Genomic DNA, 26954 nt, shown 5'->3' with positions numbered 1-26954 from the left:
AGCATTTTTAAAAAATATTTATTTATCTATTTCCTTTTGTTGCCCTTATTGTTTTATTGTTGTAGTTATCATTGTTATTGATGTCATCATTGCTGGATAGGAAAAAGAGAAATGGAGAGAGGAGGGGAAGACAGAGAGGGGGGAGAGAAAGATAGACACCTGCAGACCAGCTTCACTACTTGTGAAGTGACTTCCCTGCAGGTGGGGAGCCGGGGGCTTGAATCAGGATCCTTACACCCGTCCTTGAGCTTTGTACCACCTGCACTTAAACTGCTGCGCTACCGCCTGACTCCCAGTACCCAGCATTTCTATATTAGTTCACTCCTAAGCTAACTCCCCTCTCATTTTATTTCAGTTTTCTCCACCCCCAATATAAAGTTGTCATATTATAGTACAATCATAAAATGTCATTACTGCCAAGGCCAAAGGTTAGTAAAAACAAACAAGGCAACAAGCAACAATAACAACAAAAACACTAGTCAATATCCTAGTTACCCAACAACAAAATGGATAAATCGCAGCTTTCATTCAACACCTCTGAGACAAAGATGAAATTTCTTTCCATTTGAGCAATGCTAAAAAATGTAAAAGATACATGTTAAACAAAAGGCTGATAAAATAAAAATATGTGGTCTAAACTGTTGTTGGTCAACTGGGTGAGACTAAATGTTTCAGAGTAGGAGAGAAGATCATGAAAAATACTGGGTTGGGGGCCGGGCTGTAGCGCATCGGGTTAGGCGCACATGGCGTGAAGAGCAAGGGCTGACATAAGGATCCCGGTTCGAGCCCCCAGCTCCCCACCTACAGGAGAGGGTCACTTCACAAGCCGTGAGGCAGATCTGCAGGTGTCTTTCTCTCTCCCTCTCTGTCTTCCCCATCTCTCTCCATTTCTCTCTGTCTTATCCAACAACAACAGCATCAATAACAACAACAGTAACAACAATAATAATATAACAATAACAACAATAGTAACCACAACAGTAAACAACAGGGGCAACGAAAGATAGCCTCCTGAAGCCATGGATTCGTAGTGCAGGCACCAAGCCTCAGCGGTAACCCTGGAGGCAAAAAATAAATTTAAAAAAAAAAGAAGAAAAATACTGGGTTGTCACAAGCCATGGCATATTTTTGCATAGAAAAATATGTCATGACTTTTTCAACAATCCAATACAAGGAACAACAATTGTCCAGGTAAGACTGCTTCTGAGATGAAGTTTTAATGTAAAGTTCCATGCAGAATGACAGTTTGGCCATTAACTCTATTTTTATATTCACAGTGAGTAGCTAGTATAAATAAGAGGCTGGTTTTCTACAACATGTCAACTGTTGGGTGTTAAAAAAATTCTGCTAATTTGAATTGAGTGTGACCTAGCTGATGGACACTAGCAATTATGTAAGCAAAAAGTAATTTCGACTGGCAAATCTTCAACTATTGTCAATGTCCTACTGGTCAGAACTTCATTTTTTTATTAATCTTTTAAAAAAGATTTTTATTTATTTATGAGAAAAATAGGAGAGAGAAAAAACAAGACCTCACTCTGGCACATGTGGTATCGAACTCGGGACCTCATGCTTGAGAGTCCAAAGCTTTATCACTGCGCCACCTCCTAGACCATAGAACTTCAACTTTAATAGAGAATTTTATGGCTGGGAGTATCTATTCCTATTTCTTACTTTATAGATAGGAGACGTGAAGCTGAAAAGTTGAAGCAAAAGGGAAAAAAACATGACGAAACAAAACCCCATTTTTATTTGGATTAAGATTCCCAAGTTAGTAGAAAAAAAGAAATAACACAACCAAAGCAGGAAATGACTGGCCGCAGTGCCTAGTGACAGCTATGCTTTTAATAGAAATTTCACCAGGAAGCGTTCAAATGTCATTTCCTTTTTTGGTGAGGTTCAGTTTTTTTTTTTTTTTTTTTTTTGTGGGAACATTTATCTCAGCTAAAAGTACATATTTATTGTAGGAAACATAAAACTTTTAAGAAAGTGTAAATAATTCTCAAGTCATCAAAAATAACTCAGTTATTTTCCTTTAAGACTTTTTCTAGGCACATACAAAAAATAACCGCCATTTAAAGTGGAACTCCAGAATTTTTAATTTATTGAAAAACAATCATAGGAACAGCAGTTGTGCAGGGCCCCCTACCCCAAGGGTGGTGCTGCAAGGACTCTCAGGAGCCAGTTGGGAAGCAGAGTCACTAAGAGACACAAACTGCCAAGAAATAGACTGGAAACGAACGAGCAGGTGGCATTGATGGTGGTACTGGCCACAGGATATATAACATAAGCCCATCAGAGAAGGCTACAAATGGGAAGGGCAGGGAGGTTAGAGAAAAGAAAAGGGGAAAAGACCTCTGGGACCCCACTTGCTGGGTCTGTTCAGAACTGAAGCTATTCTTTTGAATAGACAAGGTCTCCCTTTTGAAATGAAGGCTGATCTTCAACACTGGCCAGGGGGCTCCCGATTTGGCCTCTGGAGATATAGTACTGTCTCTTGTGACCAGACAACTTTGACAATCTTGTGTAAGCAGGACAGTGTGTGGGTCCTCTCAAATTCTAAGAGCCTACACTGGTGGGGACTCCCTGAGAACGAAATTTCATCACATTTGCTTTTGATAAATATACATTGGCTCAAAAGTAGTCTCTCCTACTAGGGGCATTTAGTCACCACAATACATTCCATTTTTTTTTTTTTTGCTATAAATTATTGGAGTGTTTCAACCTATAACCCTATCTCCAATATTTCCCTAGTATTAAGAAATTCTGCCTTAGAAAACCTTTTGTGTACATTTGATTGAGCTAAACGTGAGGGTGTTCAAAAGAGTTGAAAAATTTCTGGCTCACATAGCATTCGCTATGCCACATTGGCTAACTAGTTGCATCATTTTTAATGTTTATGTCACTGACTGTGTGCATTTCCTTGTCATGCAGACATTAAACAGCAGAGAATATATGCAGAGCTGGGGGAATTCACTCTGCAGGGAACGGACAAAAAGGAACTTATAGAATAATGCTGAGCAGCTAGTTGGTATCCATATAGTTCTCAGCATTGTAAAGTCTGGAGAAGATGCTGCTTTGTAGCTTCCAGGAAATAATATAACCAGGGTCAAATGAAACATTTAAAGAAGAATTATTCAACAGACAATATATGTTCACACTCAGTAAGCAAGGTCATATCTAGGTTCTAAAGTAGTTCCTGAATATGCTTAGTTAACACCGCCCCCCCCCCACCCCCAGGAGAGTGAGGGAGTAAATGAGAACTGAAGTTTCCCAAGGATTAAGGTTCAGATCCTCTGAAATTTATAGGTCAAATAAAATGAGAACTCAACTCAAGAGTAAGAATTCTTCTTCCTGGCACCAGCATGAGGTGGTAGTGATTGGTAAGTTTAATATATTACATATAATACTATAAAAATAAACTGATGCTTTAAGGAGCATCCATTACTATTAAAAGGTTTGAGTTTTACTACTCCAACCCTGGGCTTTCTGACAATAAAACAGGGGAGTAAAAAAAAAAACAAATACATGGAAGTACAACAGAGAGGTATCCTGACTGGCAGTCAGCTATGGCAACATGCTGCAGATACTTCACTTTAACAACTGGGACATATACATTCTCAGGGGAAAAACTGCTCTCCGTACTTGTAAAAAGAAGTGGTGAGCAACCTCTCTCAACATTCACTGGTGAGCACATCATTCACACTGATTTGTTTCTTTGTTTATGTATAACTGAACACAGGACAAGGAAAGGTACTTTGTTTCTCTAAACCAGTTAAAAACACAATCAAAACAAACAAGGGGACACTATACCCCTGCATCCGTACAAACAAGGGGAAACTACACCCCTGCATCCGTACAAACAAGGGGACACTACACCCCTGCATCCGTACTTCGAGGCTGAAAACCCTCCCTCCGAAGGCTCCCCATGTCAAAGCGGGTAGAGACCTCACAGCGTACTAACAAAGTGTCATCCTTAATGAAGGTTCTTTGTCTCAGGGCTTCCAGGTGCATGAAAGTCACATAGCCAAAACCTTTTGGGTTCCGTGGGATCGTGGGTCTCTGGAAAGCTAGCAGTTCTGGCTTGGCATCCATTATTTCCTCGTGGTTTTGCCTAATAGGTGCTTCAGACTGATCAAGAATTGTAAGGCGTATTGTACCCTGGAAGGGCCAAGGGAGGTGGCTGTCATATTCTCCTTGCATTGTGTGGACGAAGAGGGAAATATAGTTTGCACAGCGCTGAGCAGTGGGTAGCTGAAGGTGCAGGCGCATGCACAGTTTGTACCCGGGCTTGCCAGTGTAGAACCCAGGACTATGAATGACAACAGGTTTCTCCTCTTCTTGGGATTTCAAGTGCATTCCAAAGTTGCCAATCTTCCAGATGTAAATCCCATTGCACTGCTGTGCTTCAATTTCGGCAATTTTGTCCTCAAGGGTTCGAACTGTTCGTTTGAGCTCACTTACATATATACTCTGAGTTTCCATTTTAGCTGTCAGCTCTCGGATTTGATGGTCTTGCCTTACAAGGCGACCCTCTAACTGTTGGATGGTTTCTTGGAAATTTTGGACCTCTGGGTGACACCCAGAGGAGATCCGGGGTAAAGAGGAAGAGTCATATGGAAGCAGCTCTGGTTGAGGCATGGGAGCTAAAGCAAGGCCTAAATTCTGAACAGCCTGAGCTAACATTCTCATGTGGGACTGAGTATTCTCTTGTAGATGGCGCGCCAAATGATTCCTCTGCATCTGAAAAGTCAAGCACAATCCTTAGACTAGGTCTTGTGAGGGCTAAGAATGGGACATAGCCAAATTAAAAAAGAAAAAAAAAAAAACGGTTTTAAGTATTACTATTACTTCCCTCAAGCTCCTTTCCAATCTTGTCTGTATCAAATTCACAATCTCATGAGATGGTCTTTCCCCTTTATAATTGCAGAGAAAACGAGACTCCCTGCTGAATATTCCCCTAGCCTTCACTCAGGTAAATCTTCTCTCCTAGTCTCTCCTAGTCTCAGGGTCTACACGCATGCTTCTCTTTTGACTCCACAACGATCCTCCTCTTGTCTAAGATTAATGTTTCTCGTAGGCTCTAAATGGCATCCACTCTTTTATTGTCTCAAATATTTATTTTATTTTATTATTTATTGGATAGAGACAGAAAAATTGAGAGAGGAGGAGGAGACAGAATACAGAGAGATACCTGCAGTCCTACTCCAACACTTGTGAAGCTTCCCCCCCTGCAGATGGGGACCCGGGGCTTAAGCCTGGGTCCTTGTACAATGTAACGTGTGTGCTCGACTAGGTGTGCCACTGCCCGACCCCTATCTCAAGATTTTGCTTGGTTATCCCTCCTCTCCCTTTTTCTTCAAATATTCTGTCCTTCTAACCTTCTCCCTTAGAATTTAATGATTAAAATATTATTTCTCATTTAAAAGTGGATTATCCTCATTTATCTTTTGTCTTCCTCTAGCTATAACCATTTTTTTCTCTTATAACCAAGAGTAGTCTACCAATACTCTATCCCATCTAACTACTCATATACTCCCATATATTTTCATCAAGCATTTTTCCCATGTACATAATACAGAATCTTCCCACAAAAGGTAACTACACCGTTTTCTCATTTTAGCTTTTAAGTTATTAAACACATACCAATTATGTTTAAAAGCCAGGTTAAAAACAGCATAATAGACAATCAGAAGTGAAGTTACATCTCCAAAAAGAACGAGTCATCGTAATGCTCCATCTCAAACACTTGACACTAGTTTTGAAACTAATTTTGAAGATTATATCAAGTCCTTCTCTTTGCCAGGCTTGTCAGTGTTAAATGCTACTCATCTGTGGTTCTGTTTGGATATACAGTCTGTATGGTCACAGTCACATCTTCCACTGTCAACACAAGCCACTTCCCTAAATCAATATCCTGAGTTTTAATTTCTCTTCAGAGTTTAAGACCACAAACACAGTACATGCAAGTCATCTTCATTCCCACTGGTATTATCGACTGCATTATACAACTAAACTTTCTTGATTTACATTCAAGATTCAAAGAGGGAAAATATTTTACATTCAAGATTTAAAGAGGGGAAAATATTTCTTACCTTTGCATGGCAACCGAAAGTACTAAAAGTGCACGGAATTGGAGCTGTAGGACAGTCTAAATCATAATGGTTAGGCATCTAAAAATCAAAACAAAGGTTTAATAGAGTTTCTGCTTGCATACAACATCCTGTTTTGGTGAAATCACACTTGAGGTGAAGTTTTTAATTTAAACAAACACATGTATTCCCTACAGCTACTTTTCTATCACAACAGTAGAGCTGAGTAGTTGCTGTAAAAATTGCATAGCCAATAAAGATGAAAATCCTACTTTCAAAAGTCACAGAAAATGGAAATGTCGACATCTCGTTTCATTCCTCCCTAGATCACTTAAGAAATTGATTTTAAGCAAATGAAACTATTTCTATTGATGGAAACTGGCACCCTCCAGTGGCATTTTTGAGAAAAAGCATCTTCTGATATTAATAACTTATAAACTCTATCAGGACTTTCACTGTGCTCCAAGTCTTTCAGTATCAACCAGTGGACTATATACACTTTAAAGAAAGTGAATATGTCCATTACTTCCTCCATGATCTGCTTTTGTAAATCTTAATTTTTGTTAGCCTCAGTGTGCACTGGATAACACTGGGAGTCTCAGATGTTAAAACGCATTTTAAGCACACTAAGTTCTACAGTAAGTCTCACTCTCTCATCTGGAAATCTTAACATATATTCTTTGAGGTCAGATCCACCACACAAAATAATATTCTTTGAAAGAGGTACCAAAAATTCCATTTAGCATTTAGTTCAGCTATAGTCTTAGACAATGTAAGGCAGAAATAACCTAATACATCTCTTAATTAAGCTCTTTATTTTGAATAATCTAGAATGGCAGTCAGCAAAAATGCTTGTAAAGGATCAGACAGTCACTAATTTCTGTTCTATGGTTTCTGTTTCTTTCAGGTACTCAGCTCTCATCATTACAATATACAACCAGTCATATACAACATTTACACACATGGATATGACTGTGTTCCAGTAAAACTTGTATTTTGGGGTCAGGCAAAGGCACACATGGTTAAATACACATATCACCATGCACAAGGACCGTTCGTGGCCAATCTGCAGGGGTAGGCTTCACAAGCAGTGAAGCAGGTCTGTAGGTGTGTGACTCTCCCTATCTCCCCCTCTCAATTTCTCTCTGTCCTGTCAAGTAAAATAGAAATAGAAAATAAAATAAAAAATAAAAAAAAAAGGAAAAAATGGCCACCAGGAGTGGTAGATTTATAGTGTAGACATCAAGCCACAGTGACAACACTTTTGGTAATGAAAAACAACAATAAAGAAAACCTTTTATTTTATAGCCAGTTCAGATTTGGTTAGTAAAATATGGTACAGCAAGGAAAAAAAAAAAAAAAAAAAAAAAACATCCTTCTACTCCCTAACTCTTAACCTTAGGGTGTTTTCCTACATTAAGTTTTGTTTTGGTTGGGTTTCCAATGCGTTACACGGCTTTCTTAAACATTAAAGCAGATCAACAAGGAAAATCAGAGAGGCAAGACTTCATAAGCAAAAAAAGTTTAACAACTTCAAATCAAAGCTTTGTTAGAAAAAAAAAATCTAAAGGACCCTATTAATGGACAAGTGGAAAAGTTTAGTCTAGTGAAAGGTTTTGCTTCTACTCAGTCAGGTAATCAATTATGATCTCTGGGTTTGCATAGTTCATTAGTGTTTAATTATTTAGTGACTAATATTCATAAGTGTGGGTAAACTTAAATGTCAGAAATACCAGTCAGATGGAATTTTCCTTTCTCCATTAATAATAATAATGAAATTGGTTTCTACTGTAACCACATCTTCTGATGAGGTCATACTAGTGCCCTATATGACTGCTGGACAGGGACTACAGACCTACAAATCTCAATCTCTTAATATGTTTCAAAGACTAAAGCTTGAAAGCTCTAGTTCTGTTACTGAGCAGACTTTCTGTATTTATTATTTTATTTTAGATAGAGACAGAGAGAAATTGAGAGGGACAGGGAGGCAGAGTGGGAAAGAGAAAGACACCTGCAGCACTGCTTCATTATTTGTGAAAGCTTCCCCCTTACAGGTGGGGACTGAGGACTCGAACCTAAATCCTTGCACACTGTAACATTTACAATCTACCAGATGTACCACTGCCACCCTCTAGATCTTCTTTCTTTCAATTTCAATGCTCACAACCCTTTTAGTCCTTTTAGTTGGTCTCTGCATACCTAAGATCCTTATTTCATAGTCTATATATCAATCTCTCTCTTTTTATTTTCTTGCCAGAGCCCTGCTCAACTCTGGCTTATGGTGGTGCTGGGGAGTAAACCTGGGGCCTTTAGTGCCTCAAGCATGACAGGCTTTTTGAATTGAATAGCCATTGTGCTATCTCCCTCTTACTATAAAATTTTATTTCTTAAAGATTTTTTTTAAATGGATATTTTTACTTATTTTTATCTTAAAGTTACCTGGTTTTGCTTGAAACTTTCATGGATATATGTAAACATGGGTTTTCAGTTAATGACTTAGAAAGGGCTGAATATTCTCTTCTTTCTGAAGGTATTTGTCTACTAATTTATATAAAAAAGAATTTACACAGTTCTAACACTTCTTCAACTTGTGTTCATTTCACTTTGTTAATTTAACCTTCCAACTGAAAAATCTCACTTTAGTCAACTTAAGAAAATATTAATTTATGAGAGGTAGTAATCACACCTGTTCTCTGATGAGCACGGTATTGCAATATTCACAGATGACATTTGCCAAAGGACAGGTTTCATCATGGATCTGTTTTACAAGAGAAAAATAAGAAAATCTGAAGAAGTGAAAATGTAATTTAAAAAAAAAAAAAGTAACTTACTTCACTAACAAGTTAAGGATATTGATTTATGTAACACAGTAGTATGAGTAATATAAAGAAGTTGTTTTCTTTCCTTTTGTTTATGTAGTAATGAAATTCCCCTCTCCTTCCAGCTCTTTAGAATCTTTTAAGGGGGTTAAGAAATAGTTCACCCGATAGAGTGAATATCTTACCATGCAAAAAGCCCTGAGTTTGACCCTTGGCAATACATGGCGACATCATGGCATTGACAGGCTCCATGGATGGTGGAGCTGTGCCATGGTGTCACTCCCCCACTATCTAAAAACAAAAAGAATAGAAATTGGCTTTGGAACAGGGGTATGGAGTATGAGCAAGATCTGAGTATTACTAAACAGTATCGAAGAATGAATTTAGGGTCTCTCCTACTACTGAGACACCTGACCCAACTGTTCATTTTATATTACTTTTTATGAGAGAATGAGATAGAATACAGAGAAAGAAAGTCTTTATATGCAAGCAAACTCTTGTCCCACCATCTATGGAATTTTGCTCACTTTGTCTTTTTCCTCTTGTGTGGTGCTGAGGACCAAAGCCTTATGCATGCAAGGCAAGGCAGGTAGGTACTCAACTGAGTCATCTCCTAGACTCCTAAATCTTTTTTCTTTCTTTCTCTCTTTTTTCTTTTTTTAAAACCAGAGCACTATTCAGCTCTAGTTTATGGTAGTGCAGGCACTGAACCCAGGACTTTGGAGCTTCAGGCATGAGAATCTCTTTACATAACCATTATGCTATCTCCCTCACCCCCTTAATCATTTGCCCAGAGGTGGAACATCTTTGATGAGTTTATCATTTACCATTTGTTCAAAGACACTCTTTCAAAATTCCCAGCAGTAGAATGATGATTTAATTAAAAGTCTTGTCAGGAGGGTTAAAGAACAAAAACATTAGTATTGGGGCCAGAGTCATTGGTGCGCAGATTCTCATAGGGGATTGGAAAAATGAAACCTGTTTTTCTGGACTACAATTAATTTATTTTAGTTGATATGCTAGCAAAAAAATTAACCTTCCAGATTAATTTCATTTATTGAATGACAATTAAAGACAGCGACTCACTCTAATATCACCTCAGACTTTGCACATTTTCAGCAAGTTAGCTGTTTCTGATTATTTCACCAAGTTTACAAGTGTAATAGGCCTAAACATAAGAAAGCAGAAAAATGACCAAAATAAATCTGTAAACACTAATTTTAATGAAGTTTCTCTCTCTCTCTTTGTAAGGAAGTTTTGTAATAGTTTTTTTGGACAAGGATTCCAGCACTGGCTTTACCAGTGACAATACCGATATAAAGTGACTTTAACCTTTCTATCTCTCAGTCTATGAATGGAAGAACTGCGCACTCATCATCATATTGTCAGGCACCTAGAAGCATTGTTTTGTTATGATTTTTTTTGTCTGTATACATGTATTTATTTATTTATTTATTATTTTTTATTTAAGAAAGGATTAATGAACAAAAACATAAGGTAGGAGGGGTACAACTCCACACAATTCCCACCACCCAATCTCCATAACCTACCCCCTCCCATGATAGCTTTCCCATTCCCAAACCAAATAATATTGCATCCGCCAATCACAACCTAACCAACGAAACGATTGCCACCTCAACATGCTTCACCTCAGACTGTGTCCAGAGACTTCACGTGTGGAATGACAACCCTTCAGCTTCATTACTCGGGTGAGACCTTTCCTTTTATAGTACACTCTAATTTCATCTCAGGTAGTTCACTTTCTAACAAAGTCCCATAACCTAGATATACACCAGTTTCTGTGAGAGAGAGCTTATGTTCACACGTATCCATAAACTACTGCAAAATATATACCTGAAAGCAGAAGTACATTAGAGTTTGCAGTGAGTACCTCCCTAACACTTCCTCTCCACTATTCCAAGCTTGGGATCCATGATTGCTCAACAAATTGTTTGGCTTCGTATGTTAACTCTCTTTTCGATCACCAGGTTCCAGATGCCACCAGGATGCTGGCCAGGCTTCCCTGGATTGAAGACCCCACCAATGTGTCCTGGAGCTCAGCTTCCCCAGAGACACACCTTACTAGGGAAAGAGAGAGGCAGACTGGGAGTATGGACCGACCAGTCAACGCCCATGTTCAGCGGGGAAGCAATTACAGAAGCCAGACCTTCTACCTTCTGCAACCCTCAATGACCCTGGGTCCATGATCCCAGAGGGCTAGAGAATTGTTATGATTTTTTAAAATACTTTCTTTATAATGTTTGTTTTGGATACAGACAGAGAGAAATTGTAAGAAGAGAGAGAGGGAGAGAGAGATGTGCTGCACTGTTTCACCACTTGTAAAGCTTCACACTGCAGGTGAGGGACCAGTGACTTAAAACTTGGGTCCTTGAGCACTCTAATGCATGCAGTCAACCAGGTGTGCCACCACCTGACCCCCAGATCAAAATGTTTTAATTAAAGTATAATATTATACTATGTTATAAGAAAGATAGCATAATTTATCAATGAAAAAAGTAAATTCATTATTTTTTTATGAATTATCACCAAACAAAAATATTTTGTGGGATTTGTCTCTCTAAAGACATTTTAATAACCTAACCTCTTTCCAAAGAAAAAAGTGTAAGTCTTTCATAGTAATTTTTTTGGGGGGTTTCCAACCCAAGTTCATCATTACCTATCACTCAGAAAATCTTTGAGACATTTACTGATCTACTGCATTGGTAAGTAGTATAAGCAATGTTTTCTACAAAAGATATGCAAATATAAACTCTATACTTAACTAAGGTGGTTTACTGAACTAACAACAACAAAAAATCTATTTCCTCACATCTGGTAATAAAGAATCCGAATGAGAGTAATGTCCCTATCGACTACTAATAATGATAATTATGACATGACTATTAAAAAGTTAGCACATGCCTCTTTATCTTCGAATGCTATCAACATAGCACAGTTGACACAGGAAACTTGTCTCCTTGGACATTCCTTGTGGATGTGAATTTTGGACTGGTACTTTGGGAAGGGACGTTGGCATTGAGGACAATTAATAAGAGCAAACTCACAATGCACTTGATGATCCTATTATAAGAGAAAAATAATTGATTAGTATTAGCCAATCTTTAAGACAGCTCTTAAATATAATCTAAGAATATATACTATATTCTCTTTTAGATAACTGATGGCTAGAACCTACTTTTTTAGTATTTCCCAAACGATCACAATATAAAGATTTCAGTTCATTTTTTTCCAGTAGTGAATGTCAACTGTAAGTTTATAAGAAGAATGCTCTTAAATTCATATATCTAATTAGGAAAAGTTGGAAAGAAGTCAGATCTTCCTATCAAGTTAGTACTTTGACAAAAGGGCAACTCTTTTAAAAGCTCCAGAGCTGAGGAAAATTACAGTATCTAAAACAGTGATTTTAAATAAATAAAACTAAGCAAAGAATTAGTTTAATTCAAAAGAGAGGCTAGGTGCACATGGTACAAAGCACAGGACGGGCGTAAGGACCCCAGTTCCAGCCTCTGGCTTCCTACCTGTGGGGGGGGGGAGGTCGCTTCACAAATAGTGAAGCAGGTCTGCAGGTGTCTATCTTTCTCTCCCCCTCTGCCTTCCTCTCCTCTCTCGATTTCTCTCTGTCCCATCTAACAACAACAGTAGCAATGACAACAATAATAACAACAACAATAAACAACAAGGGCCACAAAAAGGGAAAAAATGGCCTCTAGAAGCAGGGGATTTATAGTGCAGGCACTGAGCCCCTGGAGGCAAAAAAGAAAATTCTTTTCACTGATTATTTCATTTAATCTCAAATATAGATAGACTACTGAGTTCATAATAAAATGCACAATGTTAGGGAAGAGTAGGATGAGGGTACTAAGATGATGGCTACTTGGAATTTGTTGCTTTTATCAAAATAAGAAAAATGAATTATGAGATTAAGATATGACACTTGACTTAATAGCTACCATAAGAAATTTCTCATTATACTTACATTTGAATGAATAATAAAAGGGTTGGTATTAGCTCAGGAAGAATTTATTTGCCAATCAGTATATGCTAAATATTGACAAAACACAGATGGATAAAGTTCCTAGTCTCTAGAACTGCCTGTATACATACTAATTGCTAGAAAATAACTTTAATACCTCTAGATGTCTTAGTTCCATCTTGTGCAAACAACCTTCATTTGGACATTTTACCATCAGAGAGAGAATCTCTCGTTTTGCAAAATTGTCAGGAAATAGCTGGTTTTCCAATAGTATTTCATTGTCAACTGGACATTTGTGACCTGCATCCCTAAAAGAAACAAATACAGGGCATACATTTGGTAGCTGTAAACAAAAATTCATATTAGAAATCTAAACTTTAATTCAACATATATTTTTCCCTTTCTTGTGGCCTGTAGAAAATATAACATTTTATTGTCTATCAGCAAAATAAACTGTCCTTTGATAAACCAATCTTTCATGAAATAAATACAACTAGGATCATACCTGTTACCTAATAAAATCTGGGACTTTATTTTATGGAACTCCAACCAAAGTATGAGAAAAACTACACAAAATTATATTTTGATAGGCATAAAATGAGATGAAAGTTAAGGATGAAATCAGGCAGATAGCTATATAACCTTGTAGTGAGATCCAACTAAATGTGCTGTTCGGAACACTAATAATATCTATATAGAATATTTCTCAGCCTTTAAAAAATGATTATCTTCATTTATTGGATAGAGACAGTCAGAAAATCAAGAGGAAGAGGGTGGGAGAGAGGGAGAGAGACAGACAGACACCTGCAGCCCTGCTTCACCACTGGCAAAGCTTTCCCCCTGTAGGTAGGTACCGGGGGCTTGAACCTAGGTCCTTGGGCATTGTAATGTGTGCTCAGCCAGATGTGCCACCACCCAGGCCCTATTTCTCAGTCTTAAGCAAAAACTAAATCAATTAGCAGCACTACCTTTTTAAAAACATTTATTTATTTATTCTCTTTTTGTTGCCCTTGTTTTATTTTTGTAGTTGTTGATGTCATCGTTGTTGGATAGGACAGAAAGAAATGGAGAGAGAAGGGGAAGACAGAGAGGGGGAGAGAAAGACACCTGCAGACCTGCTTCACTGCTTGTGAAGAGACCCCCCCTGCAGGTGGAGAGCTGGGGGCTCAAACCAGGATCCTTGTGCTTTGTACCACATGCGTTAACCTGCTGCGCTACCGCCCTGACTCCCTATCAGCAGCACTACCTTTTAAAGCTTTCTCTCTAGTCCCTGCAGCAATCTGATTCATAAGCAACAAGTGGTTTCCTTTATTTTTTTGTGCCCAGAATATAATGTAGTAGGGAGTTAGAGAACCTCTATGTCCTATTTGCCAGTGTTTTCCTGCATTTTATGATGGGTAAAATGCATCCATTTCTTTTCTTCTTTTCTTTTCTTTTTTGTCTCCAGGATTATCACTGGGGCTTGGTGCCTGCACTACAAATCCACTGCACCTGGAGGCTATTTTTTTTCCCCTTTTGTTGCCCTTGTTGTTTAAAATCATCCATTTCAAGTATGGGTATCTGTCATTCTCCCTTGAACTTTTTGGGATGCATCAATAACTCTCACAAAATTTAGTCTGCAGGAACATTAATAACTAATTCAAGTATCTACAGAGCACTTGCTATATGTAAACCAACCATACTAGTTGCTACAGAAAGGGTAGAAAAAGCTAAACATGGGGCCTGCCACCAAATTCCTTAAAATTAGTAAAGGTGAGAAACTCAGTTGTCTTTATAGGGCTTCCTCTAATATTTTCTGAGAACCATAAAAAAAAAGTTATATTAAATTTATTAAAGCACACACCTTTAATCCAAGCGATGGACATCTAAGAGAAAACAAGAGTCTTAAAAATGTAACTGAAAATCATTATCCAAGGCATTGGCAATCACTCCAGAAGAAAATAGTATTGAACTGAGATGGATTTTGACTTCCTGAATGACGTGTTGCCTTGTAACTTAAATTAAACCAAGTCCTGAGTATGTGGCAATCCTAAATTCAAGTGTTACAGGAAAGTTCATTTAAAAGTTGAAAGAGGGAGTCAGGCAGTAGTGCAGCTGGTTAAGTGCAGGTGGCGCAAAGCAAAAGAACCAGCATAAGGATCCCGGTTCGAGCCCCCGGCTCCTCGCCTGCAGGGGAGTCGCTTCACAGGTGGTGAAGCAGCTCTGCAGGTGTCTGTCTTTCTCTCCCCCTCTCTGTCTTCCCCTCCTCTCTCCAATCCAACAACAATGATGTCAATAACTACAGCAATAAAACAACAAGGGCAACAAAAGGGAATAAATAAAATAAATTTTAAAAAAAGAAAGAAATGGAGGAAAGGGGACAAATAAATTTTTTAAAAAGTTAAAAGAAAAAAAAAAAAGCACTTTTACAGAGTAGTGAATAGCCAGCATAACCAACTAAAGAAAGATGTCTCCAATATTCCTAGGTGCTTATTTACTGAAGATCATAAAATCCCCCCCTTGCCCGTCTTCCTTTTTTTTTTGGTTCTACATAGAGCGTTTTAGTCACCTATGCTTATAGTACAATGTAGGAATTCTTCAGTTAAAGTGATCATAATTTACTGGACACTTGTTGCGTAGTAAGCACATTCCTGGAATTCAGGAATAAACAGTAAGAAATAAAAATAGATCAATTCCCACATCCAAGCTACCCAGGAGAAGATGAGACACACCAGAGAGTATAGGTTGCTAGCGAAGTAGTTTGATATGAGTGTTCCAAGTGGAAAGAATAGTTAAAGACAACTCCTCAAAGTGGAAACATGCTCCACATGTTCAGGAAGCAGCTAAGAACAAAGTGGTAAAAGGAAGGAAGGAAGGCATAACAGAGAAGTCAGAAAATGGATCATAAGGACCTGGGGTGATGGCTGTTTATGGAACAATAGACTTTCATGTCTGAAGCACCAGAGATCCTCAGTACCACCACAGACCAGAGCTGAGCAGTGCTCTGATAAAGTGAACAAACAAACAAAAACCCAAAGCTTATCTTTCAGGGTATGAGGACATTGGGTTTTTCTCCCAGGTGACCTGCCTTAATATTCTGAGAAGAGAGTATCTTACCTATTTTATTGGGTTCACTCTGGCTGCTGAGTTGAGAACAGCTTGGAAGAAGGAAGCTGTAGTAGAAGTGGGAATTGTGAAAGAGCTCATGGTGACTCAGAACAGGGTGGTAAAAATCAAAGCAGAGAGAAGGGATTAGATTTTGAATCTATTACGAAGGTAACGCCATCAATCAAAACTTCCTTAAAAAAATACTCTGTTAACGGTATTTATATACTTTTCTCGTATTTGGGAACTACTCTCTGCCCTGATCCAGCTTTCTAGTACTGTTCCCAACTCTGACACTATCTTTCCAGACAATACTTTAAGCCCACCTGCATGTTACCTGTGGGGCTCAGGCAAAAATTAGTAAAGTCATGGGCCCCTCCTTTGGAATAACAGACTTTCTAGCTTCTTCCAACATGAAGACCCCAAATCTCATCTGCTATAGTCTTACCTTTAGGTTCCTGATTATTAAATAATTTGTTCTGCTTTATATATTTTTTAAAAAATATCTATTCATTCCCTTTTGTTGCCCTTGTTTTATTGTTGCTGTTGTTATCGTCATTGTTGGATAGGACAGAGAGAAATGGAGAGAGGAGGGGGAAGACAGAGGGGGAGAGAAAGACAGACACTTGCAGACCTGCTTCACCGCCAGTCTTTGCACTTTGCACCACCTGTGCTTAACCAGCTGCGCTACCGCCCGACTCCCTGCTTTATATCTTAATACTTTTCAGCCAGCAAGTGGCAGATGTTACCATGAGGCCAACCTGACTTCCCTGGGCAGACGACCTCACCAATGCATCCTGGAAACCCACCTTCCCACAGCCCTGTCCCACTTGGCAAGCAAGATAGAAACAGGCTGGGAGTATGGATTGACCTGTCAATGCCCATGTCCAGTGGAGAAGCAATTACAGAAGCCAGACCTGTCACCTTCTGCACCCCATAAAAATCTTTGGTCCTCAGGTTTCGGGCAGTGGCGCACTGGGTTAAGCACACATAGTGGAAAGGATCCTAGTTTGAGTCGTTCCCTCCCCCCCCCATCCAACAAAAACAAAAATGGAAAAAATGGCCGCCAGGAGGAGTGGATTTGTAGTGCAGGCACTGAGGCCCAGTGATAACCCTGGAGGCATGGAACTCTGGTGGTGGGAAAAGTATGGAATTGTACCCCTCTTATCTCACAATCTTGTTGAACATTAGTAAATCACTAATTAAAAAAAATAACCAAGAAATACTCATTTATCAAGATTGGGTGGTGGTGCACCTGGTTAAGCACACCCATTACAGTGTACAAGGACCTGGGTTCAAGCCCCCAGACCCCACCTACAGAAGGGGGGGCTTCATGAACAGTGAAACAGTACCACAGGAGTCTCGCCTTCTCCTTCTCTATTTCCCCCTCCTCTCTCAATTTCTCACCGTTGCTATCCACAAAAACAAAGAAACACAAATACTAACTCACTATCTTATAATAGCTATTGCCATCTGGTAACAGAACATTTTATAAATATGCATTAACATGAAAGAGAGAAAAGGAAAGAGAAGCAGAGCATCACTGTGGCATGTATAATGAATGCTGGGATTGAACTCAGGACTTCATGGTTCAAAGTCCAACTCTTTTGTCACTGTGCGGCCTCATGACCACTGATAACAGAATTTAAGGTAGTTTAAAAAATTACCTGATAGGTGGTCTGGGAGGTGGCACAGTGGTAAAGCTTTGGACTCTCAAGCATGAGGTCCCGACTTCGATGCCCAGCAGCACATGTGCCAGAGTGATGTCTGATTCTTTCTCTCTCCTCCTATCTTTCTCATAAATAAATAAAATCTTAAAAAAAAAAAAACCTGATAATTTAGTCAATATTCTTTTTAAAAAATGTCATTATCTTTTATTTATTATATAGAGACAGCCAGAAATCTAGAGGGGTGAGGGAGGTAGCGAGAGAGACATCTGCTGCATTGCCTCACCACTTGCAAAGTTTTCCCCCTGCAGGTGGGGACTCGGGGGGCTTGAGCCTGGGTCCTTGTGCATTGTAGCATGTGTGCTCAACCAGATGGACCACCATTTAGCCCTTGAGTCAGTATTCTTTGTAGAGCAAGGTTATCTGATTTTATTAGCATTATTATTTAAGATAAGTACATTATTTTCTTAAAGTACAGAAACTTGCCCCCGATAGAACTGTATAGAATTGCTTTATGTAAAAACAGCTTTTATTTACTACTTTATTTACCTGAGAAGATAAATAAAACGGGAGAGGAAGGACAGTAAAACCTGAATAAAAATCCAAATTTCTGTTCAGTGTTCTTTCCCCCCCCTAGGTTTTTCATGTAAAAGACTACTTTCGGTGCTTTTTTTTTTCCTTGCTTTTTAAAAAATATTTATTTATTCCCTTTTGTTGCCCTTGTTGTTTTATTGTTGTAGTTATTATTGTTATTGATGTCATCATTGTTGGATAGGACAGAGAGAAATGGAGAGAGATGGGGAAGACAGAGAGGGGGAGAGCAAGATAGATACCTGCAGACCGGCTTCACTGCTTGTGAAGTGACTCCTCTGCAGGTGGGGAGCCAGGGGCTCGAACCAGGATCCTTATGCTGGTCCTTGCGCTTTGCACCATGTGTGCTTAACCTGCTGTGCTACCACCGACTCCCTACTCTTCGCTTTTTTTTTTTTTTTTTTTATAACCAGAGCTCTACTTAGCTCTGGCTTATGGGCTTATGGTGGTGCAGGGAGTTGAATCTGGGACTTTGGAGCCTCAGGCATAACCATTATGCTATCTACCTCCCACTAAAAGGCTACTTTTGGAATATGCTGTGTAACAATGTTGTCTATACTTGGTTCAGTTATAGGGCAGGCTACTCTCATAAGCTCACGTACCTGATTGACTTGATGATGCAGGCTTTGCAAAACCTATGGCCACATGGTGTTTGCACTGCTTCCCGTAATGCCATCAAGCAGATAGGACATTCATACTTGCTTTCCAGGGGTGGGTCAAACTCCACATCGTATCCCTGGACCTCTTCCACAAAAGAGTTGGAAAGGTTCCCTGTGCTGGCAGTTCCACCCACACTGTCGTCTTTTGCTGACGCACTACAGGAGCTGGCCATGGCAGCACAGCAGTCACTTTCCGACTGGCTGGATCCACAGCTGTTTTCACAGTTTAGGAGACTCATAGTAACGAGGTTATCGGTTGCTCTGTAAAAACTGTAAGAAACAAAGACACCTTAAACACATATGCATCACAGATTATCTATGCAAACCACCATCTAGGTGATAGACGTTAGCTTTATCAATATTTAGATATAATTTTCGTGCTTTGAACTTTGTCTCATCACTATTTTATAATAAAGTTCTGGATGTTGTACAATCATAAAATTTAAAAAAAACATGCACATGAATTGCAACATTTAGCTGTCTGTAAATACCTGTTCATAAGTCACTTGACCATTTGGATCTCGGTTTCTTCCTCTAGGTCTAAAATTCATGCACACTTTGAAGTGTTTAGTGTAGGGATTTCTATTAGATAGAAAGAATGGAAGTGAAAAGGGATATCTGCAAGTCCTTCTTCTGTTTTACTTTTAATGACTGGAAAAACAAGGGAACAATGAATTAGAAGGGCCTACATCAAAAATACTGGAAGCAAGAGTTGGCAAGAATGATGAGAAAAGCCTCTTTGGTGGGGAATACAAATTGGTATAAAGTCCATAGGAAAAGAGTATGGAGGGGGTTTGGGCAGTAGTGCAGCAGGTTAAGCATACATGACGGGAAGCACAAGGACCAGTGTAAGGATCCCGGTTCAAGCCCCCAGCTCCCCACATGCAGGGGGGGGGGTGCTTCATAGGTTGTGAAGCTCGTCTGCAGGTGCTTATCTTTCTCTCCCCGTCTTCTTCTCCTCTCTCGATTTCTCTCTTTTCTATCCAACAACAGCAATGGCAACAATAACAAGAACAATAACAACAAGGGTAACAAAATGGGAAAAATGGCCTTCAGGAGCAGTGGATTCGTAGTGCAGGCACTGAGCCTCAGTGATAACCCTAGAGGCAAAAAACAAGGGTAGTCCTTAAGCAAATAAAAATGGAAATACTTTACAATTCAACAATATCACTGCTAGACCTCTACACCCGGCACATAAACACATATCTGAAATGTCTGCACTGTTGGTAGCTACACTATTCACGATAGCCCAAGTATGGAATTCACCTAAATTTCCATCAACAGGTGCATAGATAAATAAGTTATGTTATACATGCTCTGTGGAGTATTATGTGACCACTAAAAAAGAGGGCATTGTTTGTCCAGGATAGAATGGACAGAACTATAGATGATTATGATAAATTAAGTTAAGTAAAGAAGTGAACAGGGAAACAGAGAGACAGGCTGGGAGTATGGATCAACCTGTCAATGCCCATGTTCAGCGGGGAAGCAATTACAGAAGCCAGACCTTCCACCTTCTGCACCCCATAATGACTCTGGGTCCATACTCCCAGAGGGATAAAGAGTAGGAAAGCTATCAGGGGAGGGGATGGGATATGGAGTTTTGGTGGTCGGAATTGTGTGGAGTTGTACCCCTCTTATTCTATGGTTTTTGTCAGTGTTTCCTTTTTATAAATAAAAATTTTTAAAAAAAGAAGTGAAAGGTTAGTAATAAGTGGGTTGACTCATATTTGGAATACAGATAACTATAACAAACTTACATAAAAACGGTAAGAGTAACCAAACTCTCAGACTCTGTGAAACCTGGGGTGGTTATCAAAGGAAAAAAAAAAGGGTGGAACGGGGAGAATAAGGGATCGGTAGAAGCTTCCATCCGATGTAATGGCACATGAAGTTTGGTGGCTGGTATGATAGTTATATTCACACAGTATGAAACTATACTCCTAAGATCTTACAATAGTGTAAGCCAGTGTTAAATCAATAAAACCAGAAATGTAATAATAAAGTAAAACAAGCAAGGTTTGCCTTTGTAAAACTGCTGTTAAATGGATAGAGAGGATACCTTTGAATTCTGAATCACCATTGTATTAGTGAGAACCTGATGTTTAAAAGCAATACACAGCCAGTGAAACTGGGCCTCTGTTGCAGACGACTCCACCTGAAGAAAACTGCTAATATATACCACATATAGTTTAGAAACAGACAAACCTCTCATCAGTGGTCATGCTAGACAAATTAGTCCCTGCCTGGCTCACTTGATATAGAAATTCTGGCTGCCAGTGATGCCAAGTGCTGGGCTAAGAAAGCAACCTTCTTCTCTTCCCTCTACTATAGACACAAAGAAGGCTGAGTGCCAACTGACAAGCACCTTCTCTGAGTGGAGGCATACTAATCCGCAGTGGCAGAGAGGGTAGGTGCTGGAAACTGGATGATGTGGATTTAACTCTTCACACAGAAAAACACCTGGGCAAACTGTATAAGCTTGTGTGTTGCTATACAGCTTCCTCATTTGGAAATGCAGATAATCATAGAATCCACATCTCAGTTACTAAGAGGGTCTCTGTACCAACATGTGCAAAGCACTCAGAACTCCGCCTAAGAGTATGAATGAGCTACTATTATGTGCCGTTTAATGCAATAATTATATTAAACTTAAAAAAATTTGATAGGACAAAGAGAAATTGAGAGGGATGGGGAGATAGGAATAGAGAAAGAGAGACCCCGGGAGCCGGGCGGTAGCGCACCGGGTTAAGCATACATAGTATGAAGCACAACGACCTACACAAGGATCCCGGTTCTAGCCCCCGGCTCCCCACCTGTAGGGGGGGTCACTTCACAGGTGGTGAAGCAGGTCTGCAGGTGTCTCTCTTTCTCTCCTCCTCTCTGTCTTCCCCCTTCTCTCAACTTCTCTCTGTCCTATCAGAAAAACAAAACAAAACAAAACAAAAAAGCCACAGGAGCAGTGGATTCGAAGTGCAGGCACTGGGCCCCAGTGATAACCCTGGAGACGCGCGCGTGCGAGAGAGAGAGAGAGAGAGAGAGAGAGAGGGAGAGAGAGAGAGACGGGGGGGACCCCTAATGCACTGCTTTACCACTTGTGAAGCTCCCTGCTGCATGCAGGTACCAGAAGCTTGAACCTGGGTCCATGCACATGATAACATGTGCACACAAGTGACTGCATCCCCACTGGGTCCTGTAATAAATGTATTCAACCGTTTCAGAGTCCCCATTTTACCAAACTGGCAACTGTGGGATTTAAAAGAGAAGTAGCTAATGAATAAGTAACAGAACTGGGATCAGAACCTAGGTGTACTGGACCCCAGAACCTGTGTACTTTGTGCTATGCAGCCTACATTGGTCAATTTGTGTTCTGGAAGGTATTTATTTATTTACTTACTTACTTACTTATTTATTATGATTTTGACTCCAGGGTGGCTGGGGCTCAGTGCTGGCAGTACATATCCACTGCTCCTGGTGGCTATTTCTTTCATTTTATTGGCTAGGACTGAAAGACATTGAGAGAGGAGGGGGAGACAGAGAAGGAGAGAGACACACCTGCAGGTGGGGAGGGGGGGCTCGAACCCGACTGTTAAGTAGGTTATTGAGCTTAGTTCTATGTGCACTTTACCGGGTATGCCACTGGCCCCTGGCAGATTTATCTAAAATGGTGGATTAAAGTTTTTCCGTTTTTATCGTACTGGACAAGGAGCCTGACCACTATGGCTCTTATGCATGAGTTGTCCAGCATTATTGTGCTGGGTGGACAGAATTCATACAAAGAGGAGTTTTAAAACCCTGACACTTGTATAATTTTGATATAACAGCTTAAATAGTAAAGAAAGTTCCTAACGTCCTGTGACTGATAATTCAGAGTTCCAGGGAATGTGCCCAGAACAGGCTGAGAGAAAGGGAGGGTTGTCAAATGGCACAACGAGCCATTACACCTGAGCTAGAGGACAGTGTACAGGGTGAACAGGGTTTGTTGTATCCTTGACATGCTAAGCCAAGTTTTATATCCTCTGCTATTCTTCTTCCCATATACACTACTGTGCCCAGTTATTTCCTCAGGTAACTTTCCCTAAAGAACTGCTGGATCAACAGTGCATAAGGATCCTGAAATAATTCTGGCTGTCTGATATGCATCAAAGCCTTTCCAATTCCCACTCACCAAAGTGGACTGCATATGAGAGCCCATTTTATATGTCCTTGGCACGTCTAGGTAGAGTTGTATTTTGAATCCTTCACCCTTTAATTTTTTAAGTAAATCAACCCTGGAAAATTCATGTCTGGCGTTTGGTTATACAGAAACATGTCAAAGTGCTAGCCAGAAGACAAAGGCAACAGTTAGTTACTGAGCTAAGTCTACTTAAAAGTCACAGTCCAGTTTGAATGACTTTAAAGTCTAGACTTAAAGAGAACCTCCACAGCAAATGTGTTCCCAAGAAAACCTGCCTGACAGCCACAATTCCTGCAGTGAACTTCTACTGTAAGAGTGCCATGTCAAACTGTTTCTAAAAATCTATGCCTTCAATTTTGCGTCACTTTCTACACTTTAAGAATTAATATGGAAGCTTTCTAGCTTTCAAATAAATATTTCCAGGCAGTGACTGTGTCTAAGGTACATAGTTCTAAGAACACTGCAAAAGTGAAGATGAAGCTAAAAAAATAGGCTTTTGAGTGGGCTTCAGTATATTTGCTCTCCTGTCAAGTTAAAGCAATTTTTTTTTCCTTTAACTTTTTGGGAATGCAAGAGCTTAATGACTTCAGTGAAAACTACTGAACTACTTTCCTAACTACAAGAATAAAAATATGCTTTGAAGTAGTTGCTGATGTGAACAGTTCATCTGGCATCTATACAGAAAAGATGTGCTACTGGAAGTTTTTTTCAACCCTGCATGTGAGATGCTACAAAAGGAAGCTTGGGATAGTGCTGGGGCTTTACATAGGTTGACTGTGTAAATATCCTTTCCTATACGGTACAAATCTCTCACAATCTCTTTTCTATGTTAATTTGCAGATTATGTGCTTTCTACATGAATTAATGGAAGTGGTGGGACAGAGTTTAAAATCTTTCCTAATTTGTAGGTTAGAATTGCAAGGTTGGGTGGTGGCATATCCAACTGAGAGCCACCTTACCACACATGAGGGCTAGTGTTTAAGCCCCCAGTCCGCACCTGAAGAGGGTCTGCTTCATGAGGGGAAAGACAGTAGTGCTGCAGGAAATATCACACCCTCTCCCCTTTGTCAAATTAAACTAAATACATAAAAAATAGAAGTTTCATGATTGCAGTATCCTTTCTCCAGTTGTGAATCTTACTTATAAGCACAGTCTTAATTAAACACTGTGGGATGTAATCATTGCCAAATTTTTGATTGCAAGATGAACAAATACCAAAAACTGCTTTGCCTTAAATGTACAAACTAGTATCTGCGTATACACTACAATCTAGAGAAGCATAAACATTCCTCCCTCTAAAGTCAACAGATACTAATGAGAGAAACGTGCCAAACTGAAGCCATCAATTTCAAATCAACAAAGGTACAAACTGCTAGACAAACTCATATAAAGGAAAGCTATGTACAATAAAGCTCAATAAAGCACCATAAACAAAACAAAACAAAACAAAAAAACAGGTGGTTAGGTGGTGGCACACCTGCTTGAGCCCACATGTTACCATAAATAAGAACCCAGATTCAAGCCCCCCCCATCCCCATCTGCAGGAAGGAAGCTTCATAAGTGATGAAGCAAGTCTGCAGGTGTTTCTCTGTCTCTCTCCCTCTCTAGATCCCCCCCTTTCCTCCTGATTTCTGGCTGCCTCTATCAAATAAATAAAGATAATAAATAAATAAATACAGAGACATCACCTTTAACTTACTACTTGTTTTAGCCACAAGAAACATCTACCAATGCTTTAAAAACAGACTCCTGAGATTCAAAGCCCTCCCAATGAGTTAGAATGGGTTCAGAGGCACTGCACAAAAGTCAATTGTTAACCCTTGGTCCTGAATAGCAATTGGGGGGGTATTTTCCACCTTCCGAGACACCATGTTGATCTCCAGGATGGCAGGATACGAACTACTTTCAAAATCCATGTGGCCCAAAATCTATGAGTGTTGCACATCCCAATGTACTACAGAAGGAGGAGGAGGAGGAGGAGAATAAAATAAAGAGGACGACAAGGAAGAGATGAGGAAGGAGAAGAAGAGGAAGAGGAAGAAGATGGAAGAAGAATGAAGAAGAGGAGGAGGAGGGAGAAGATGGAAGACGACGAGGAGGATAAGGAGGCAGAAGAAGATGGAAGAAGGAAGAAGAGGAGGAGGAGACAGAGGGGAGGAGGAAAAAGATGGAAGAAGAATGAATGAAGAAGACGAAGAGGAGACGAAGAAAGAAGGTAGAAGAAGGAAGAAGAGGAGGAAGAAGAAGAATGAAGAAGAAGACAAAGAGGAGGAGACGGAAGAGGAGGAGGAAGAAGAAAGGAGAAAGGAGAGAGGCCTCCTGGTAGAACTGTCGGGCACCGAGACTCCCGCACCTGCAGGCTCCGGGCCAGGCGGACCCGCCACAGGACAGCTGCAAGGCCCCGCACATCGCACATTCCTTCCTGAGTCACAGGAGAGGCCACACTCCACCCCCAACCTGAAAACCCGAAAAGCCCCTTCTGCTCCCCCAGCAGCCGCAAGGGAGCGGAGAAAATGCCAGCGCTCAGGTTCCCGACGCCACGGCTCGGACTTTCTCGACAAGTTTTTCCCGTTTCGACGCCTGTGCAGCAAGACGTGGAGCAATCGGCTCCCGAGAAACAACAAGAAAACACACACACGCACACACACACGCACACGCACACACACACGCACGCACACACACACACACGCACGCACACACACACGCACACACACACGTCCCAGTTCCCCTGCTCGGAGGTGCTTTCTGCTCGCATTTCAAGACAGTCCTGACAGTCGGCTCCTGGGTTTCCTCCAAAGTCAAATACCAGGAACCGCTCGACCCGCCCGGCGCCTGCAACGATCGCTACGACCCTCGAGCGCAGAAGCGGGGAGGAAACATTCGTGTCATCTCCACTGGCTTTCAAGAAGAAAAATAAAGGAGAGAGAAGAGAAGAAGAGAAGAGAAGAGAAGAGAAGAGAAGAGAAGAGAAGAGAAGAGAAGAGAAGAGAAGAGGAGAGAAACTTTGCTGTTGGGGAGCTCGGTCGAGTTCGACGGGGAGGGCAAAGCCAAAAATAGTTTCCCCGTGACGGTGACAGAGGGAATCGCTGGAAAATGAAACGCGGGTTTCAAGAAGCCAGGAGCGCTCCGGGGAACATCCAGGACGAGCAATTTCCTTTTCTGGGAAGTGACACCCACCCCCGGGCTGCTGCCTCCCTCCCGCCAGGGAACCGAGACCGGGAGGTAGGGTGTCCCCGAGGCCGGGGGGTGGCGGCGCCCCAGGCCGCCGGGAAGTGACAGGAGCGCGGGGTCCCGTCCGCGGCGAGAGGACGGCGTCCCCGACCAGGGAGCGGAGGCCGCAACCTCCGGCTGGAGGCTCCCGAGGGCGACTCACCGCTCTCGCCCGCCGACTCCTCCGTCAAGACACCGGAAGGAGGTGGACAGCTTTCCCGCTCGGCCCGCACGCCAGTCTCCAGGCCAAAAGGCCGCGGCGATTTGCGAGCCCTGCCCGCCCAGAGCCCAGGGTCCCGCGGCGGCCGCTTCTACTTCCGCCTTCTCCGCTCGCCCTGGGGCGGGGGGCGGGGAGCGGGGAGCGGCAGAGGGAGGAGACAGAGCAGCCGGCCCCGCGTGGGCGCCTCCTGGCGGTGGTCCTCCGCGGGTGTGTGTGTGTGTGTGTGTGTGTGTGTGTGTGTGTGTGTGTGTGTGTGTGTGTGTGTGTGTGTGTGTGTGTGTGTGTGTGTGTGTGTGTGTGTGTGTGTGTGTGTGTGTGTGTGTGTGTGTGTGTGTGTGTGTGTGTGTGTGTGTGTGTGTGTGTGTGTGTGTGTGTGTGTGTGTGTGTGTGTGTTTCTACATTCTTGTGCGTGTGCTATATTCGTGTGTCTGTTCTATATTC

General features: G+C 40.9%; 1 protein-coding gene across 1 annotated transcript; it reads right to left on the bottom strand.

Annotated features, from left to right (window-relative positions):
* TRAF6 (TNF receptor associated factor 6) lies at positions 1–26625 on the bottom strand. The gene is made up of 8 exons (XM_060176587.1): positions 26457–26625; positions 19398–19488; positions 18850–19176; positions 13063–13213; positions 11834–11992; positions 8779–8850; positions 6096–6173; positions 1–4743 (listed from the first exon to the last, which is right to left on the bottom strand). The coding sequence occupies exons 2-8, from the start codon at positions 19403–19405 to the stop codon at positions 3874–3876; spliced, it is 1665 nt and encodes a 554-aa protein (XP_060032570.1). The 5' UTR covers positions 19406–19488; positions 26457–26625; the 3' UTR covers positions 1–3873.
* Positions 26626–26954: the final 329 nt, after the last annotated feature.

This window comes from Erinaceus europaeus, chromosome 17 (assembly GCF_950295315.1).
Source record: "Erinaceus europaeus chromosome 17, mEriEur2.1, whole genome shotgun sequence".
NCBI lineage: Eukaryota > Metazoa > Chordata > Mammalia > Eulipotyphla > Erinaceidae > Erinaceus > Erinaceus europaeus.
This window is presented reverse-complemented; position numbering and strand designations above follow the sequence as displayed.